At 37.4% G+C, this 18,777-nt stretch overlaps 1 protein-coding gene across 7 annotated transcripts in view; it reads left to right on the forward strand.

The window, feature by feature from the left end:
* Positions 1-3,607: 3,607 nt before the first annotated feature.
* The window catches only part of LOC139975427 (scavenger receptor cysteine-rich domain-containing protein DMBT1-like), a 33,113-nt gene continuing 17,943 nt past the window's right edge, over positions 3,608-18,777 (forward strand). For 3 of the 7 annotated variants that reach the window (XM_071983418.1, XM_071983436.1, XM_071983432.1), the window contains exons 1-10: positions 3,608-3,746; positions 9,462-9,564; positions 9,961-10,272; positions 10,445-10,771; positions 11,788-12,120; positions 12,419-12,778; positions 12,934-13,272; positions 13,984-14,316; positions 16,726-17,070; positions 17,940-18,284. In XM_071983418.1, coding sequence (XP_071839519.1) covers positions 9,492-9,564; positions 9,961-10,272; positions 10,445-10,771; positions 11,788-12,120; positions 12,419-12,778; positions 12,934-13,272; positions 13,984-14,316; positions 16,726-17,070; positions 17,940-18,284 — 2,767 coding nt within the window. In that variant the 5' untranslated portion in view covers positions 3,608-3,746; positions 9,462-9,491. The remainder of the gene's footprint in view (positions 3,747-9,461; positions 9,565-9,960; positions 10,273-10,444; positions 10,772-11,787; positions 12,121-12,418; positions 12,779-12,933; positions 13,273-13,983; positions 14,317-16,725; positions 17,071-17,939; positions 18,285-18,777) is intronic. The other 4 variants (XM_071983425.1, XM_071983454.1, XM_071983440.1 and 1 more) reach the window with 4 other exon arrangements.

Consider the following 18,777-nt stretch of genomic DNA (forward strand, 5'->3'; position numbering starts at 1 on the left):
CTTTTCAAAATGATGACACGAACTTACTTGATTTCATGCTGCCACACCAACAACTAAACGTTTGACATCACACCCCACAGGGATAGGGAAAAATTGGTGGGGCACTGCAGTTTCTGATGTATATCTAGATATTAAAAATAATACAAGAAATCTGGTTTATGGACATGGCTAAGGAAGAACAACAAACTTTTTCGACTTATATTTATAACTCTGCATTTTGTTTTTGTTTTTTGAAGAAGCCAACGTTCCAAACGACGCTCTCATAGTGTTTTAACCTTTTGAACTGTAGAATACCGGCAAAAAGAATAATTCATTTCCAGAGAACTTATATTGTTTAACATTTCTCTTCTGTAAATGCTGTAAATCAAATTTATTATAAACCTTTATTCCTTTCAGTCTTACACAAAAAGGTTGTAAATGGTTGAATCTCTGTAACAACGTCAGACCACGGAGTTGTTAAGGGTTCAGACGACTGATAGCAATTTAAGTTGTATTAACATTTCCAAACTTGGCTTCCTATAAAGTGAAATACTTCAAGTATGTATGTTACAGAAAGCGTGGGAGTTGCTTAGCTTCTCAAGTGGGGATGGGGATGGGCTGTATGTTACAGAAAGAGTAGCCGCCGATATTCTTCTCCAGTAGGGAGGGTAAACCAGGGGTAGACTTTATAACTGGGGTGGGGGTGTATGGGGGTGGGGTATGTTACTAAAAGAGTATGCCGCCGATTTTCGTCTCAAGTAGGGAGGGTCAGCTAGGGGTAGACATTGTCACTGACCTGTAGTCTAACTGAGTACAATCTTTGCGAAAAGGTCTAAGGACAAGGTGAGCAAAATTTGTCTCACTGTTTTCTTTTCCTTAAGGCTTTCCACAAGAACGCTATGATATATTAGACAACTATGTGGACGCTGTTGATTGCTTGTGTTGGGATACCGGTTATCAAAAAAAGCATTTATGCCACCAAATCTGAAGGAAAATATATATAATATAATTTGAGGTTTTTCCAAATAAACCCGTCATAACAGCACTTTTTGTCAACTTGTAATCTAAAATTAAACGAGACCTTACCGTTGAATTTTGAAAGTGATTCTACCTATACATCACCCCAACGGAGGGATTACATGGAGTAACAATTTGATCGCTTCATTGCACAGTTGGATCTCGAGGTGAAAGGACGTCTCAGGCAGTGCTTCCCCTTCTGGCAGTACTCGTGAAGCAGTTGGCATTATAATACGGGAAATCAGTATCTAGGCTGAGCTGGTAATCTGGACTTGCTTGCTTGCAGAACTGATACATCTTTTCATACAATAGGTATACATTTAGATCTACCACATCACGTGAGACTAACTTGCTGGAGCTAGTTTTAGCTATTACGGTACCATTCGTTTAGATGACGCGTTTACACAGTTACGGTAATAAGTTAAACACAACGATGACCTCAAAAGATATACGAGTTAAAGGAATAACGAAGGCAGGGATCAAAGAGAGTTCATATCGTTCAGTAACGTCAAACCTATCTAATATTCTAATATCCGTTTGACTGAATACGCTCGCATTGAAAATTGGCTCCCTAAGGCCTAACCACATTACACAGTAAGCGGCCATTCAATACGCAAATTCCAACTCAATCGAGCAGTAGCGCCTTCTCCGTAAGAATGCTTTACAAAAGCACAGTCAGTAAACAACAATTTCATTAGAATTTCTCAACAAAAGCGAGAGAAATCAAAGAAGGTTCAATGGCAGGGCTGCAGCCTAATGATTTGAACCAGATATTAACAGGCAGAGGAATTACCAGGCAAAGGAAAACATATTAAGAGTAAATAGGGAAGAATATGATATACGGATACCTATGGAGATGGAGTGTGTCTGTTTCCATGAAGTAGATAATTTTGCGAACCTTCTTTCATCCCCAGAAGACTGTTTAACAGTAAAAAACAGACTTTAAAACCGTTTGCCAAAATAAAGCGGATGATAGAGCTACCTTAGTGAGGAACGACAACCGTGACCACGCAAAGAAACATTCCATTCGAAGTGGATATGAAGTAAGCTTAAGTCTGGCAAGGCATGCTGTATGTTTAACTTTACAGTCAGTCTGCATTGTTACTGTTACTTTAGCGTACACTAGGCCTAGCCTCAGTGTGCTCGTTTAGCGTAGCCTTTGCCTTCTTTTCAACGCAAATTTTAAGAAAAGAGAACTCTTGATTTTATCGTAACTATTAGCTTCAGGTGCTTCGTTAATATTTTAAGCTGCGTTGTGCTTATAGGAAATTGCAAGCAATTCTAAAGTTCTAGCCCTAGCAACAACAGCTGATTATTTTCCACGGGGTGTCTACCACACGGTAAAAGACTTTGTTATGAGATTTTTACCTCCCTGACGTCATCAAAATGGAATTTCATGCGTATTGCATAATCAATGGCGGCTTACTGTGCATTGTACATTCAAAGCGAGCGTATTCATTCCAACAGAAAGCGGTTCCTGCCTTCGGTACTCCTTTAACTAACACTCACATGTAATGTAAATAAAATCTTATATAGCGCACTACGCGCGATGCATCTATGCGCTTTACAAACAATCTAGAAAATACAATGACATAAAACAGTAAATACATAAAACAGTAAATACATATACCATCTACAGATATATACAGGAATATGAGATCGAAAAACGATTAAAAGCACTGGTGAAGAGTAAAGCGATAAAACAGATTGACTACAAAATCTACACATAGACACATAAAAAAACATCAAATAAGATACAAGACTGAATAAAGTAGCTTAGCTTTTAGGAGAAGTTGCCCAATTATAATCACTTAATTGTTATCATCAATCTTGCTATCTCTCAAAATGATTCCTATGAGTCCATAACATAACCACGGGAAAGTCAAAAGCTTAAAAAAAATATAAAAAAAATAAGGGTGTTTAACTTTCATGGATTGATTGAATTTAAGCATTTATAACGTCACATAAACTAAGAACGATACTACAAAAAAAAAAAAAAAAACAGTTATGGGAATTCGGTTCAAAACATGACCCGAAAAGATGTTTTACTGTACATACTTCCATAATTATGTTCATCTGCAAATTTGAAAATATGCATTACCAAATTCAGATGACTGAGAAAACATATAACTTTTACGCCTGTTAATAAGCGTTCTACATGGTTTACAAAAGTTCGTACTTTCATTTCTAAAATATTTAAAAAAAAATTTCAAACTACTTAAGGGAATCACGTATGGTTTAAAAATGCCCAAAAGTCTTAATCATTATCAAGTGATTACTATTCGTACCAGTTTGTATCCACGCTATTGTGAGAAACTATGACCGTTGTATAGGATTTCCTGTAACAGCATGTATGACGTCGATCGTAAATGTCTAACACTATTGCAATGAATTCCTAGTTGCCCCACTGTTAACAGTAACTTGCAATATTTGATACATGTAACCTTGTTCCCATATTTATTAGAGGTCGTGGGACACATGACCGTGAATTTATTCATCGTCAAAAAAAAAAGGAACCAAAAAAGGAACAAAATAATATTTGGATTGTTCAGACGGAAATGACAAGCAAGAGCCGTCGAAGATAGGTTATTGATGATGATGACGTCACGATCTTTCTTCTCCATACCAGGTCAATATAAAGAGTGTGTAATAACCTGGTATGGTGAGTTCAGGTTGTATCGCAATAGCAGAGTGTACCTGCAGATGTTGTACTGTCTCGGCGTGAGTTGAAAGCGGACTTGAACAACTAGGTGAGACAAATTCACATTACTGACATATTTTTCGAATATGTTATTTTTTTTCAATCGCATGCATCTGTCGACTAAACAGTTTGGCAGTTTCATGTTTCATATCCAAGTTCCTTTAATTTACTACTCACAATTATAACTGATTTTATGTGTACACTACTTCGGTTAGGGTTTGCACGGTAATCGCAACATGATGAAAAGAGGCACTGTGTTGAAATTGTGACCTATAGGGAGTACATAAGTTTACGTAAAAGAGTGACTTAAGGTGGCCATTTTAGGCTTGGTATGTTGTAGTCCAAGAAAACTTTAAAACATTCTAGATTTAGTCGAATTCTTCTTTAATGTGAAATTGATGATAGAGTCGGATTCACAGCGCAGGTCTAAATGTTGTGTTATTAATTTCAATAACTTAACAAAATACTTTCTTTGTTAATAGGCAAGACGTGTATATCGGCTGCTAGTAAATATGTTGAAGCATTAATAAAAGTGCTCTAAACACACATCTTTAAATGATACTCTGTAGTGAGTTTCAACGGTTATACAACATATTAAAATTAGTTTTGTGAATAAAGTCATTCTGTATAAGGTTTAAGAAATGTTTCGCCTATTGATTTTGATGTAGTGCATTGTTCCATGTATATATTGTTTAGGCTACCAAGTTGTTCATGCATGATCTACAACTTCCCACTGATGGACTATTTGTGATTTGATACCCTAGATAATCCTTCCTATACGGTAAGTCAATATAACTGCAGTGGCGCTTACTCGATATTACTTTATCCTATATTCGTGGAAACTATATACTTGAACATTTTCTTCAAGCATACCGAGTATGATTCAACTATTCCGAGCTCGACTCAAGTTGAGCACCGCAAGTATAGAGGTGTTCAAACCCCAGATTGCAAGTAGAGGTGTTCGAACCCCAGATTGCAAGTAGAGGTGTTCAAATCCCAGATTGCAAGTAGAGGTGTTCGAATCCCAGATTGAAGTTATTCAACAGTCACTATTGTGATCCCTTTACAGTATCTGTTCACATTTGTGAAAGCGTGAATCATAAATCGAAAAAGGGTTGTCCATATGTTGTTTCTGTGAAAGGGGTGTGCACACATAAATCACAGATATACTTGGAGGGGAAAATAACACGATCGCGTGTAATATCATTATCTAGGTATTATTTATTGACTAATCTTGAAATTAGGAGGAACACAAGAAGAGTATATTTGTAATCAAATTGTGATCCAATAGTTGAAAGGGTGAATAGTCGTCGGGTGGGTACAGGCAGGGGGGGGGGGGAGGGGGCGGGTACGAATATTTTCCTTTGTAATATTTGATTCATTAAAGTATTTTGCCTATTAAGCATCAGATGGTACTTGTTGCATCTCGTCTTCCAAAGATCCATAGAAAACACCGGTCGAAAATCCAGAAACGTGACATACGATTATATTAATTTATGTGTATATCAGCAAATCGTAAACAGAACGTTATGTATGCATATATTCTGAGAGTGCAAAACGGTATTGGTTTAGGCCACCTTTAGTTAACTCCAGTAGCTGTGCATGATTGATGCTATACTTATTAACTATTTTCTGTGCTCGGATCAAAGTATCTTGAGACTTGACTACTGTTCAAAAACAGGTCTCATTCCTTAATTTACAAACCCATACACCCCTTCATTCGATATTGCAAACATATAAATATGTACACAAATTTTTGTGTCATTGCTTTTAATATGTTACCACTGTGGCATGAGAAATATAATTCTCACTATAGCATGCATATACAGTGAAAAAAAGAAAGAATCATGTATTAAAACGTGTGTTTTAGAAAGTACATTGACTGGTTAGGTTACTGTTCAATGTACCACGGTGCACTATTAATCCAGTCAGTCAATAGTGTAAAAATACATGACTCATTGGCATAACCTTGGCCTAGATGACATAACAGACACACGGTTTCCTTTACCCCGCAGTTACAAAGATTAAACAAAGTCAAATGGCGTTCGGAAGATATGTTGATTTCGTTTTCGGTTATCTAGAGAATTTCGATGAGCGGGGAGTCTCTGATAATAATCTGGAATAACGATAAGCGACGGATTATTTATCACATTGTCTCATGTCCAGCTTATTCTTAGATCTAATAAAAAAAAACTATCTGTGATCGAAGTTGGACTGTTTAGAGTTTACAATAAATTCCACTACATCACTTTAATGCAGACAGTGTTAATCGCCTCCATGTGTTATGGTGGGTGGCTATTGTCATTATCTATCGAGCAATGATTGTTGCAGTCAATGAGAACCGCATTGTATATGATGTCTATAGCCTTAATCCGCTGCATATGGCAGGTCATAGCTATAGAACAAGCTGTCCACGGATAAACCGATTTGTGAATTGGCGGAATATTTGACAAACAATATCTCCATTCATATTCAGTTTTTTCTCACGGGTCTTTTCCTTCACAAACTTGTTCTATTTATAATTTCAAGGATGGCCTTAATTATTTGCTTCTAAAAAGTACCTTAGTAAAATAGATCCAAACAAACATGTCACCGTTTTCAATGTATTATCTTGAAGATGAAGATCTTGAAGATGATAACTCGAAGTAGTAAGAAGCTTCTGGTTTTAATGAATATGTATGTATATGTAAATTAGATCCTCCTGCAAGCAGGAACTCGCGAAAAAGCCTCACTGGCTTATCGAAGCCGCAAGCTGACCGAAGTCAGTATTTTACATTCATATTTAACGTCCATGATTATGATTTGTATAATTGTCAACAACTCTGTAACTGGACGACATACATTAATCTGGGAGTGACTTGAACCGGGGACCTTCTGATTGAAAGGCACCGGCGTTAACCACTGAGCTAACAATCCGATAATATATCTTAAATGAATTTCTCGATCGACATTGAATATACAAATGAAATCTACGTTATCACATATGGAAGCTGACCTGATTTAGTTTCAATGTCTCCTGGACAAGGCGATATATCAGGAGAAAGCGCCAGTTCTTTCTTCGTGGTCTGCAGAAGTCTCAGCTTGGGCGCCAGCCTGTTCATTTTGGGCAACTCCGGCAAAACGTTTAGTAATCCATACAACCATCTTCAAAATGAAAAACAATCCTTTGTTTCAATAGTTTAATTTTTGATATTTCATTTGCAGTCTTTATGAATCTCTCAATTGTCCCTATTTGTTGCATGTTATATGTTTCTTCACTGAATGTTTCGGTATTTCATGTTTGCTAGTTAGTGCTATACAGAGGATGAAAGTGACGTCATTTACCTTGCATAGTTCATCGCTTTTGGCCGCATGATGGTTACTGGGTTACAGGGATAGGTGGTGTCGGTAGGTGTGGCATGGAAATGTGGAAGAGGAAATCCTAACTCACTATTTGGTTGAACGCTCGGATAGCAATATTTCTGTCGAATTTCAGTGGTAGAGTGTGTGTAACATGACACGACAATATTTTACCCTAGAAGTAAGAAATAGACCGTTAGCATGAAATTTAAGTATAAATTGGCCTATATTGGTAACCGTGTTTAGAATTGATTAAAAACATGCCGCTCGAGTTGCATCTGACCTTGACACGAGACCTATTGTGAATTTCCGTTATTTTCTCAACTAAAAGTAACTCATTACTCGAGGTTACAAAGGTTCCGACGATAAACTATTCTCTTCATGAAACTTGTGATTATTATTGGTGACGTGTACTAGTTCTCGGTGGCCTATTCTATCAGAACCTCATTTAGGTGGAACTAGAAGTTCGTTGCAGGTCCGGGTTGGAATTGCATCAGTTTATAGGTTTGTTTGGGTGTGTGTGTGTGTGTGTGTGAGGGGGGGGGGTGGCTAGAATCCCACCCTGCACTCTCTTCCGAGAGTGTAGACATTGTTGAAGACATTACTTCAGTACCAATTAAGTTTTCTTACATAATTGATGTGAACTGAGCAAGTATGACACGACATTTGTGTCGTGTTATACACAGTCTGTACATGTATCCCACATATATAGATGACCACGTATATAGATGACCTACATTCTGTTGACATATTGAACACTACGTTGTCAATATGTACGCCAAATGTTTTCCCCCTACACTATGCATCCAACTAAGGTTTTGTAAAAAGTAATATGCTGACAATTATTGACTTTTTGGCAACTAAATGAGTTAAAATGCCTTAATTTCACTTGGTTGGGGAAAAAAAAGGTTAACCAAAATCTGGTAGGATAAATACTAACTCAGTGTTGGGTAAAATCGTTGCCCTACTCTTTTTAGATAACTATAAAGCATTCTTAATCTCGAGGATATAAGATGTGTCGCAAGTAGCTTGATATCTCTTCAAAACTTTCAATGACCTTGCATGGATTTTATATATGATCCAGGCATGACATATTAAAAAGAAACTCAGAATATATCTGAGTTATGTAAGGACTTTTACATTCTGTCAGAGAGATGTTAAGACATTGGAGAATTTTAGAGCGAAAGGATGGTGCGGTGTATGTTGTGAATAAAGTGTTTCATCAGCTTTAGGCTATATAGCTCTGACTCCTGCCCTGTGAATGATTCGCTAATTACCTATGTGATATGTTGTTTAAGTTGCCAGATCAATAAATTTGATTTTTCAATCTGTGAGTTGTATTACAAAATCCGAACTGTTCATTTCTAAATGTGAGACTTAAGTAATACGGGCACCTAGCCAATTCGCCCCATAGTCAGTACAAATATTGTGTATGGTAATTGTCTTTCAAAATCCGTTGACATTTTCGAATCGCTCTCACCATTTCCAGGATATACACATTTGATTTAATTTCTTATTTAAGGCCTAAATTAGTTAACTCATAATTACAAGCCCACATATGTGATTTGAATAATGTCATGTTCCTCTTTTCAAAGAAGACAATCAAATATATCATAAATCGTCTAAGGTCACGAACCTTTGTTCAGTGTCCTTGAAACGAAGGTTGTAAAAACAAAGGAATAAAAATAACAGAAAAGTAGGCAGTCAACTTCCTTTACATCGTCAATGTGCATGATTTATAAATAAAAATACAATGAAGAAAAGACTTGTAAAATTGTCAATCTTTGATGGGACTTTCAGCTATATTCATGATTCCTTATAGAATGGCACATTTGCAACGTGCAACGATTAGAGCAAGCTAGAGATCCGAAAGACCACGTTACATCCGGATTGTAAAATAACACCAGACGTTATTCTAGATCTTAATCTGATATTAGATATATATTTACTGGGCTTATCAATATAGTATGGCGACGGTATATGATATAACCTCTAACTTGAGGAGAGGAAAATGATATTATACCTTGGTTCTTACATTACACCCTGAAGAACACCACTTAAATCGATCATCAAACGTTTCATCAATTCAGCACATCAGACATGTGACATGTAGGTCAACCAAATTGAATGTGTTATGTGCAAAGAAATGTTGAGGGGTTTTCAAGTGTATGAAGCATTATGGAAAATAAACCGTTATTTGCAATATATGAACTATATATATATATATATATATATGTGTGTGTGTGTGTGTGTTAAAATGCGTTGCTTTAACTTAAATACTCTAAATGATAAGTAATGCTAGGACTAAAGAAGACAAACAAAATTTTGAACAATTAAAAAATGGATCACAATCAGAAACGTAGTTCACATGAGTTTCTTCCTAATTATATTGTGAATAAAGTCTCATATCTTATGACTTTAACAGTTTGCAGTATAGGCCTACATCAAGAAAAAAATGTCGTTTGAAGCGTGGGGACTCTGTGCCATAATCATTTCATTGATATGCGGCAACTCCACTGGTCAACAACGTAAGTTTTCTTAGAGAAGTTACTGATCACATCTCCTAGTCATTTCCGTTTTAATAGATATAAACATTGAATTTCCTAAAAAGCATAAATGCAGGTGAATAATACCACTCTGTACCTCAGACGCCGGTACTCTGTACCTCAGACATGGATATCAATTCTCCATGGTTCAAATGGTATGTTACAGTATAATGTCATGACTCTGCTTAAAAATGTTACTACTTTCCGTAAAAAAAAACGATTGATTAATTTATCCTCATACAGTAACTTCCCAATTTTGTACATTAGCGACAAATTATTTGGTAAGTTGACATATCACAGATTAAATATATTAGCATAAAAGAAGTTAAACGATATAACAGTATGGGTCTTGTAAACTATACTGTTTCTCTTCCTCAGTCCGACTAGTTGGTGGTTCTTCAGAATCTGAGGGACGTGTCGAAGTCTTCGAAAATGGAGAGTGGGGGACAGTATGTGACGATTTATGGGATGAATCCGATGCGACTGTGGTTTGTCAACAACTAGGATATTCATCTGTGGAAACTGTTGATGCTTCTGATTCATTTCCGGTAGGTTCCGGAAGGATTTGGTTCGATGATGTGCAGTGTACAGGGAGTGAGACAACTCTACGTGATTGCACCATGAATGGTGTCGGAGTCCATAACTGTGCCCATTATGAAGATGTTGCAGTAATATGCTCCTCTGAAATTGGTACGTACCTTGAACTTGGGAGCAATTTATCAATATCTGAATATGTTTGATGAAACCGGGGGATATATTGTTTCAGTAGAGATACTGTTATAGGGTTTGCCAACAGATGAACAGCCCCAAAGTTCAACTGAACCGAATGTCTTATTTTTCTACAATCTCACATTCATACTAGAAACCCGGGTAAGACTCGTCGGCGGCAGCACACCATCGGAAGGACGCGTCGAAGTTTATCATCGTGGAGAGTGGGGTACTGTCTGTGACGATCTTTGGGACATAAATGACGGTCATGTAGTTTGTCGAGAACTTGGTTACTACGGTGCCGAGCGGGTATTACAATCAGCTGAATTTGGTCAGGGTACAGGAAAAATCTGGTATGATGACGTTGATTGCATTGGGGACGAAGCAAACTTGAGATACTGTTCTAGAGCTGTAACTGGGTCTGGGATAAATAGTTGTTCACATAGTGAAGATGCTGGAGTACAGTGTATCGTGAATGAATGTAAGTTAATATCGATTGTTCCTTTATTTTCAATTATGGTAAGTATGAATCAAACTACCAAAACTTATAGCTTCTTAAGGCATACCCAGAAATGAAAGCATGTTCATATCTGGGATTAACCTCGGTTGCAAATATTAGATGTAATAGTCCCAAGAAGATGGAGATTCCTTCCTGGTGTTATTTTACACTAGATCGGCTGGAGTAGGGGATGTAATGTACACAGTGGCGGTACTAGAGTAGGTAGTGAAGGGGTGGAGTAGAGGACAAGAGGAGAGCAAGCAAGTTAGAAACGAAAACGTACACAGGTAACATAACGGGCATAATTAGGGGGAAGGTCCACGTTCTCCCATATCCCTATGCAGTGACTAGGATTATAGAAAGGTGAGAGGATTAAAACTCCCGGCTGATTTACAAAGGAGCATAAACATTTATGTAAAGGTCAGGGTAGATTAAGGATTTCTTTTTTACAAAGGTTGGGTGTAGACCTGTGGGTTGTTGCAGTAGGTACCGACATTAGGTGGCCCGTGGTTACCCCCCCCCCCCCTTAGAAAAGAATAGATGTTTAGATGTCAAATGGTGCATTCTGGGGCTACGTGCACCTGGGACGGAGGAGTGGTCTTATTCTTCCCGACTCTCTGACACTCCCCCAACGGATGACGTAGGTGAGTCCATGCTCGTCATGTGCACATCACACCCCATAGGATGCGAAGGTGGTTTTTTTTTGTTGATATACTTTTTGCATCAAATTCACTTAATTGTGACAAAAGTTCAATATCATATCTAAGAAAACGCAACAGATCACATCGCCGAGCGTCTGTACATTTATTACAATTATTCCGGGAATTATCCCAAAGATTCCTGTTCCGGTTTTCTTCCGAATTCCATCCATAAAGATTTGTGTAGCCACTGAATGTGTAAACGAATACCTTTAGTAATCATTTTATGTTTATCTGTGTAGCATGTCTATCCTCAAATGTTCCATTGCATGAAGTCTTTATAATTCTTTGGCATTTTAGTTGCAGTAGTGCAAGATGTTCGTCTAGTTGGCGGTTCCTGTGATAGTGATGGGCGAGTTGAAGTCCTAATCGAAAATCAATGGGGATCAATATGCGATGACAACTGGGACTTAAAAGATGCTGAAGTTATCTGTCGCACACTTGGCGAAGGTAGTGCTCTACTGGCAACCACATCTGCGCTATTCGGAGAAGGATCTGGTCCTATTTGGCTGGATGAAGTAAGATGCGAAGGTACAGAAATTGATATCAATGACTGCAGCTTCGAAGCAGTTGGATCGAATGACTGTAGTCACAAAGAAGATGCGGGAGTTCTTTGCTCTGGTTTTGTTCAAAGTTAGTGAAATGCTCTTTACTATGCGCTTATAGCATCATAACTTTTGAAATATATGTTTTAACCTGTTTTCACATCAATTCTGATATTATTTTGCTGTATGAATAAAGAAACTGTTATTCACGGTGTCTTAAAGCATTGAAATATATAAGTTGCTAAACAGTATTATAATACCACGTATGTATAAAGGTAAAATGGTCCAGGTGTTCGTGGATATTGTAACGGTGAATATTCCTAAACATATTGGTCTGCAAAGTCTCCAAACGATGAATGATCAATGACATATTCGTTTTCTCCTAGACGAGGGAGACATAAGATTGGCTGGTGGGAACCAACATTCTGAGGGACGCGTTGAAATTTTTCTTAATGGTGAATGGGGAACGATCTGTGATGATTTCTGGGATATTAACGACGCATCAGTGGTCTGTACACAACTTGGATTTTCCGGGGCACAAGCCTCCTATGGTTTAGCGTATTTTGGAGAAGGGTCAGCTCCAATTTTACTGGATGATGTTAACTGTGTCGGAAATGAAAAGTCCTTGATTGACTGTAACAAGAATGATTTTGGTCATAATTGCGGCCACAGTGAAGATGCAGGGGTTGCTTGCTTGGACCACCAAAGAACCACCAACCTTACACCAACCACTATATTCATTCCCAGTAAGTATCCTTATATACCTGTATTTTCTCTCGACAAAGCTAACCAACGAAGAATCTGATTTATTAATGGATTATAAAGAAAGAGTATTTGAAGGTCACGACCTGCTTTTTCTTATTCTTTCTTACATATTTTTCTGACCTTGATTTTTCTTCAGCATACAAAGTAACGAATGTACGTCTTGTTGGGGAACACAGACATATAAATAACACAGGACGGGTTGAAGTATTTGTAAACGGACAATGGGGTACCATATGCGATGATCTTTGGGATATCAATGACGGTAACGTTATTTGCAAACAGTTGGGGTTTCGTGGCGTAGAGAACGTATTCACATCCGTTGACCGAGCAAATGAATTAACACCAATATGGTTAGACAATCTCGAATGCAATGGAGACGAAGTGTCTATCAATGATTGTCGGCAAAATGATGTAGGGGTACACGATTGTGGGCATCACGAAGATGCTGCTGTACAATGCATTCCAGAGTCGTCAGGTAACGTTTCAGAGGTTGCATTAATCACTGTTGTATTGGACCGTGAGCCTTTCATATCAATTTCAATCACATAAGTGTGTGTATAAAGGTCGGAAATCAGCGATGGAAATGACTGGAATTGTGCTTGTAAGCTTTCAGAATGGTAGATTTCGATAGAAATTGACCCGAAAGTTGTTCAGTTGGATGCTAACAACATTTGTTATGCTATAAAGATTGTTCATCGTTTCAGAATCTAGTAACAATTGGAGAAGATAAAGAAAATGACCTCTTTATGTATAGAATTCTTACCTAATATGTTGAAGCGCTTAAATGTTTCGGTAACACTACACAGCAGATCTCATTTACTTTATAACTAATTCTGGTTATTTATTTTGAGATATCGATGGATACTCTTCAAGATATCTCTACGTTATCTCTACCGCCATATTCATCATTGTAACAGTCGCTGTCATAATCCTGTTATAAATGCACTATCACCACCAACCTCTAATTTAAAAGTTGATAATAATGCGCTATTGGTTTGACATCATTGTGATTGTTGTCATTATTGCCTGCCATATCCCCAAGTTTATCACTATCGTTCTTGTATTCTTGTTTAGTTCGGTTTTCGTGTTATTTATTTAGACAAAATGCCTCGAATTGTCTTTTACTATTTTTTTTTTTGTTGTCGAATCAATACTTGAATTTGGATGGTGCCTTTTCTTATTCGAGTAACAGATTTGACAGTGCGACTCGTAAATGGAGTTGGCAACTACGAAGGGCGAGTGGAGGTGTTTGTAAACGGACAGTGGGGAACGGTGTGTGACGATCTGTGGGACATATCTGACGCGCATGTTGTCTGTAGAATGCTTGGATTTTCCGCAGCTGTAGAAGCAAGACGCAATGCTTACTTCGGGACCGGTGATGACCCCATCTGGTTAGACAACGTAGAATGTATCGGTAATGAGACGTCACTATCAGAGTGTTCATCGAACAATCTAGGTGTTCATAACTGTCAACATTCTGAAGACGCAGGAGTGGAATGTTCACAAGTTTCACAGAACGGTAGGTTTTCATTGTCATTGCCAATCCAAAAGGTGGAGGCTTATTGAAAGGTTACAAATGTAGGAACCAACTTTGGTTAGAAATGGTAATCGTCTTGTCGGTGGAATGTTTCTTTGCCAATAATGTAAGAAGAGTAAGGTGATGAAAAGATTTTATATTTGCAGCTGTATCCGATATTCGACTAGCTGGTAGTAATTCGATGAACAGTGGACGAATTGAAGTATTCATTGGTGGGAGATGGGGCACAGTTTGTGATGATTATTGGGACATATCTGAAGCTGAAGTTGTTTGCAAACATCTAGGATTCACTGGTGCCGAATCTGCGTGGGCCTCTGCGTTCTTTGGAGAAGGAATCGGGCTCATTTTGTTGGATAACGTACACTGCTTAGGGAATGAAAGTACTATAAATGATTGCATCTTTAAAGAGATAGGACACCACGACTGCACCCATAGTGAGGATGCAGGTGTTGTTTGCAGTGATGGTACAGTAGCAGGTATGTAAAGAGATTACCGAAAAAATCATTGATACAACTTTGACGTAAGTGTTCTGATCGGATAAACAGGATATTATGTAGTTTGTAATTTGTCTTCTATTCCTCTGATAACCTCGCAACTTGGCACATATAAAAATAATACCAGAAGGATCAATACAAAATTCCCATAACAACCATAGGCCTAGTCTTTATGATCTATACTTTGACACTTCCAGCTAGTGGGAGTCAACATAGGTTATTGCCCATTTTATGGCGAGGGAGTGCCAAGAAAGTAACATACAACACATTGAACATAAACTAACTTGGTAAGTGAACTTGTGGTTATCTGGCTCCCTGGTAAATTAAAGGCCTCCATAACACTCACGCAGATATAACGTTTATGTTGTGTGTATCTAAATAAAATGCAGAACACGGACCAAAAGAAAACTCAAATAGTAAATACGCGATTGCATCAGACAAATAAATAACGATTGTTTCATATCATGATGATGTCCTAATGACATTTCTACATAGTGTGTTCCTACAGTAATATAACTAATCAAGAACTGATAGGCTGTATACCTTTTCGACACCCGTGGCAATCATGTCCAGTAACCAAAAATATGGCTAAACAGGAATATTTTAGTGGAAACATTTATATGCATGCCTCAGTTACATTATTCTTGAACATGGACATATCTATACAATGTATTTTCACCGACTGTCGACATGGTGTACACAAATATTACAATACGTTCATTTCAAGAAACGTTTTGGTGTGTGGAAGAAGCTTGTATATCAGCTTACATAATCTGAATTCATGTTCATCGACAGTAGCATTACCATTACATGTTCTATAGACACGTGTCGTGTATTTCTGTATAAACCTACTTTTATGGTTATCGTGCATAAACCTTTTTGTCTTTAATTTTTGCATCAACTGGTCACTAGCTTTGATAAACAGTATTATTTATCCTAGTGTCAATCAGATTTCCTCATTCCTCAGTCTTATTAAAGGAATTTGTTTGTGAAAAATGGAATCCAGCCTTTCAATTCATAAAACTTTTTTGTCTTTCTATCGAACTAAGCCTAGTCCTGTGATGAATTTTAGTTTCTGTGATAGAGTGCTTGAAATGTTGGGCTGTCCTACTAGAAAATTCGAATCATGACTTACGTCAAGACGTGGCGTCAGTGCGGCACATTGGTCAGAATCGATCAGATCTTACTCTAAGTTTGGCCTTGAGACGATACACAGGAATGTAAACAGACTTTGCGTACTTATGTGAATACAAAATATCTCACTTTAAGCTTGGCCTTGATTCAAGAAACAGAAATGTGGACAGGCTTTGCGTACGGATATGATTCATAAAAATCTATCAAATAACATATAACGGAACAACATATTATGGGGAACACCTAGTAAGGGAATTCTGGAACGTTTTAACTCTCCAAAAGATTGCTAACTTGCAACTTCACCGGAAAATTTTCATCTAAATAGCTATTTTACTTTCAGAAATGTTAACTTTGCTCGCTACAGTGTAGCTTGCTAATGATAGCGTCCATGCAGCACCTAAATGAAGTACCGCGATGACGTCACAGGGCTCATTGTTCTCCACTATCCGCAGTATATAAGATTAAATTGGCGTTAGGGTAAAAACTTCACTTCTCCTGAATCATAGGATGAAAAATCCCTCGAACTAGGATGGAGGCGATGGAAAAGATATGCATTTGTTTTCATATACCCAATAGACTGCAACTAAAAAATTCCTTTAATTACTATATACTTGTACTTCAGGTTTGTAGGCAATATGAGAAATCTGTTTGAACTTGACCTTGTTGTGTACTTAATATGGATTATGTACGTTTTATAAGTCCGAGCAATTAATCCAACTAAACAAAACTATTAGCACCAAATGCTCTCCTTTTTACTTTTAAGTGGAATCTGAGATCCGATTAATCGGTGGAAGCAAAGAATCTGAGGGTCGAGTTGAGGTGTACGTTGATGGCGTTTGGGGTACAGTTTGTGATGACGAATGGGATATACATGATGCTGACGTTGTTTGTAGACAGTTGGGGTATTCTGGCGGAGAATCTGCTCTTGGATTTGCGTATTTTGGAGAAGGGATAACTCCGATTTTATTGGATAATGTACAGTGTAATGGCAACGAAAAGTCTCTTAATGATTGCGTCAAAAACGATATAGGCGTACATGACTGTGCCCACAGGGAAGATGCGGGAGTAATTTGCAACGAGGGTCAACAGTTAACTACCCCATCAACAGGTAGGTATTGGTAATTAATATAGCTAGGAGAAGAATGTACGGGGACTCAGTTGTCTTTCTATTCGTCGTGGATAAAATTTGTCCATATAATATAAACCTTCCAATAATGTTACGCAACATAATGAATTCCCCATTCCAGGAGCGGAGAAATGTTAAGTTATTAAGTTGAGGTGATCCTTTAGGAAATCCTTATTTAAGTTTTGATACTGAACAGGTTATCAATGACAATTTATGTGATTTAATCTTCCCAGGCACTATTTATTGAGCATTCGATTAAGTGTTCTTTCGTTGTGTCACGTCATGTAATGATAAAGAATGCTTTAATTGAAATGTGGGGTGGAGTTTGGTAGGGGTTCTTTGTTAATGTTCCTACAGTGTAATACTCTTGAATTTACTTAACATAACGTATTAATAACCGTACAAATAATGTTAGATGGATCACAAGGTAGTTCAAAGAACAATGGTAAGTCCTCTCTTGTGATATATTGGTTTAAACTAAAAAGCTCGTGAGCTCCAACATAGGTTAGGCATTTCGGAAACATTGACAAAACACCTTAAATTGCACATCTGATTGTGAAGAAGTGAGAAGGAAATAACATATAAAAACATAACATAAACTAATTTGGTTTGTGTAATTGTGGCTTTGCGACAACCTGATAAGTTAAAGTACATCCATTTTAACAGCATTGTTTCTTCAAGTGTCAATCAATTGTCATATCTCCTTAGTTATATTAATAACTACTCGTTTTTCAGTTTGTGGGCAAAATGAGATATAAATTTGAACGTGAACATATACGATTAATTTGTTCAAGTAATAATTCCAACTACTAAAACTTGTAACACCAAATGCTCTCCTTTTTACTTTTAAGTGGTATCTGAGATCCGATTAATCGGTGGAAGCAAAGAGTCCGAGGGTCGAGTTGAGGTGTTCGTTGATGGCGTTTGGGGTACAGTTTGTGATGACGTATGGGATATACATGACGCCGAAGTTGTATGTAGACAGTTGGGATATTCTGGAGGAGAATCTGCTTTTGGATCTGCGTATTTTGGAGAAGGGATAACTCCGATTTTATTGGATGATGTACAGTGTCGTGGAAACGAAAATTCTCTTAATGATTGCGTCAAAAACGATATAGGCGTACATAACTGTGCACACAGCGAAGATGCGGGAGTAGTTTGCAACGACGGTCAACAGTTAACTACTCCTTCGACCGGTAGGTATTGGTAATTAATATAGCTAGGAGAAGAATGTACGGGGACTCAGTTGTCTTTCTATTCGTCGTGGATAAAATTTGTCCATGTAATATTAACCTTCCAATAATATTACGTTACATAATGAATTCCCCATTCCAGGAGCGGAGAAATGTTAATTTATTGAGTTGAGGTGGTCATTTAGGAAATCCTTATTTAAGTTTTGATACTGAACAGGTTATCAATGACAATTAATGTAATCTAAATCTTTCCAGACACTATGTATTGAGCATTCGATTAAGTGTGCTTTCATTTGTCATGTCATGTAATGCTAAAGAATGCTTTAATTGAAATGTGGGGTGGAGTTTGGTGGGGGTTCTTTGTTAATGTTCCTTCAGTATAATACTCTTGAATTTACTTAAAATAACGTATTAATAACCGTACATAATAATGTTAGATGGATCACAAGGTAGTTCAAAGAACAATGGTAAGTCCTCTCTTGTGATATATTGGTTT

The sequence above is a fragment of the Apostichopus japonicus genome, chromosome 2 (assembly GCF_037975245.1).
Source record: "Apostichopus japonicus isolate 1M-3 chromosome 2, ASM3797524v1, whole genome shotgun sequence".
NCBI classification, from domain to species: domain Eukaryota; kingdom Metazoa; phylum Echinodermata; class Holothuroidea; order Aspidochirotida; family Stichopodidae; genus Apostichopus; species Apostichopus japonicus.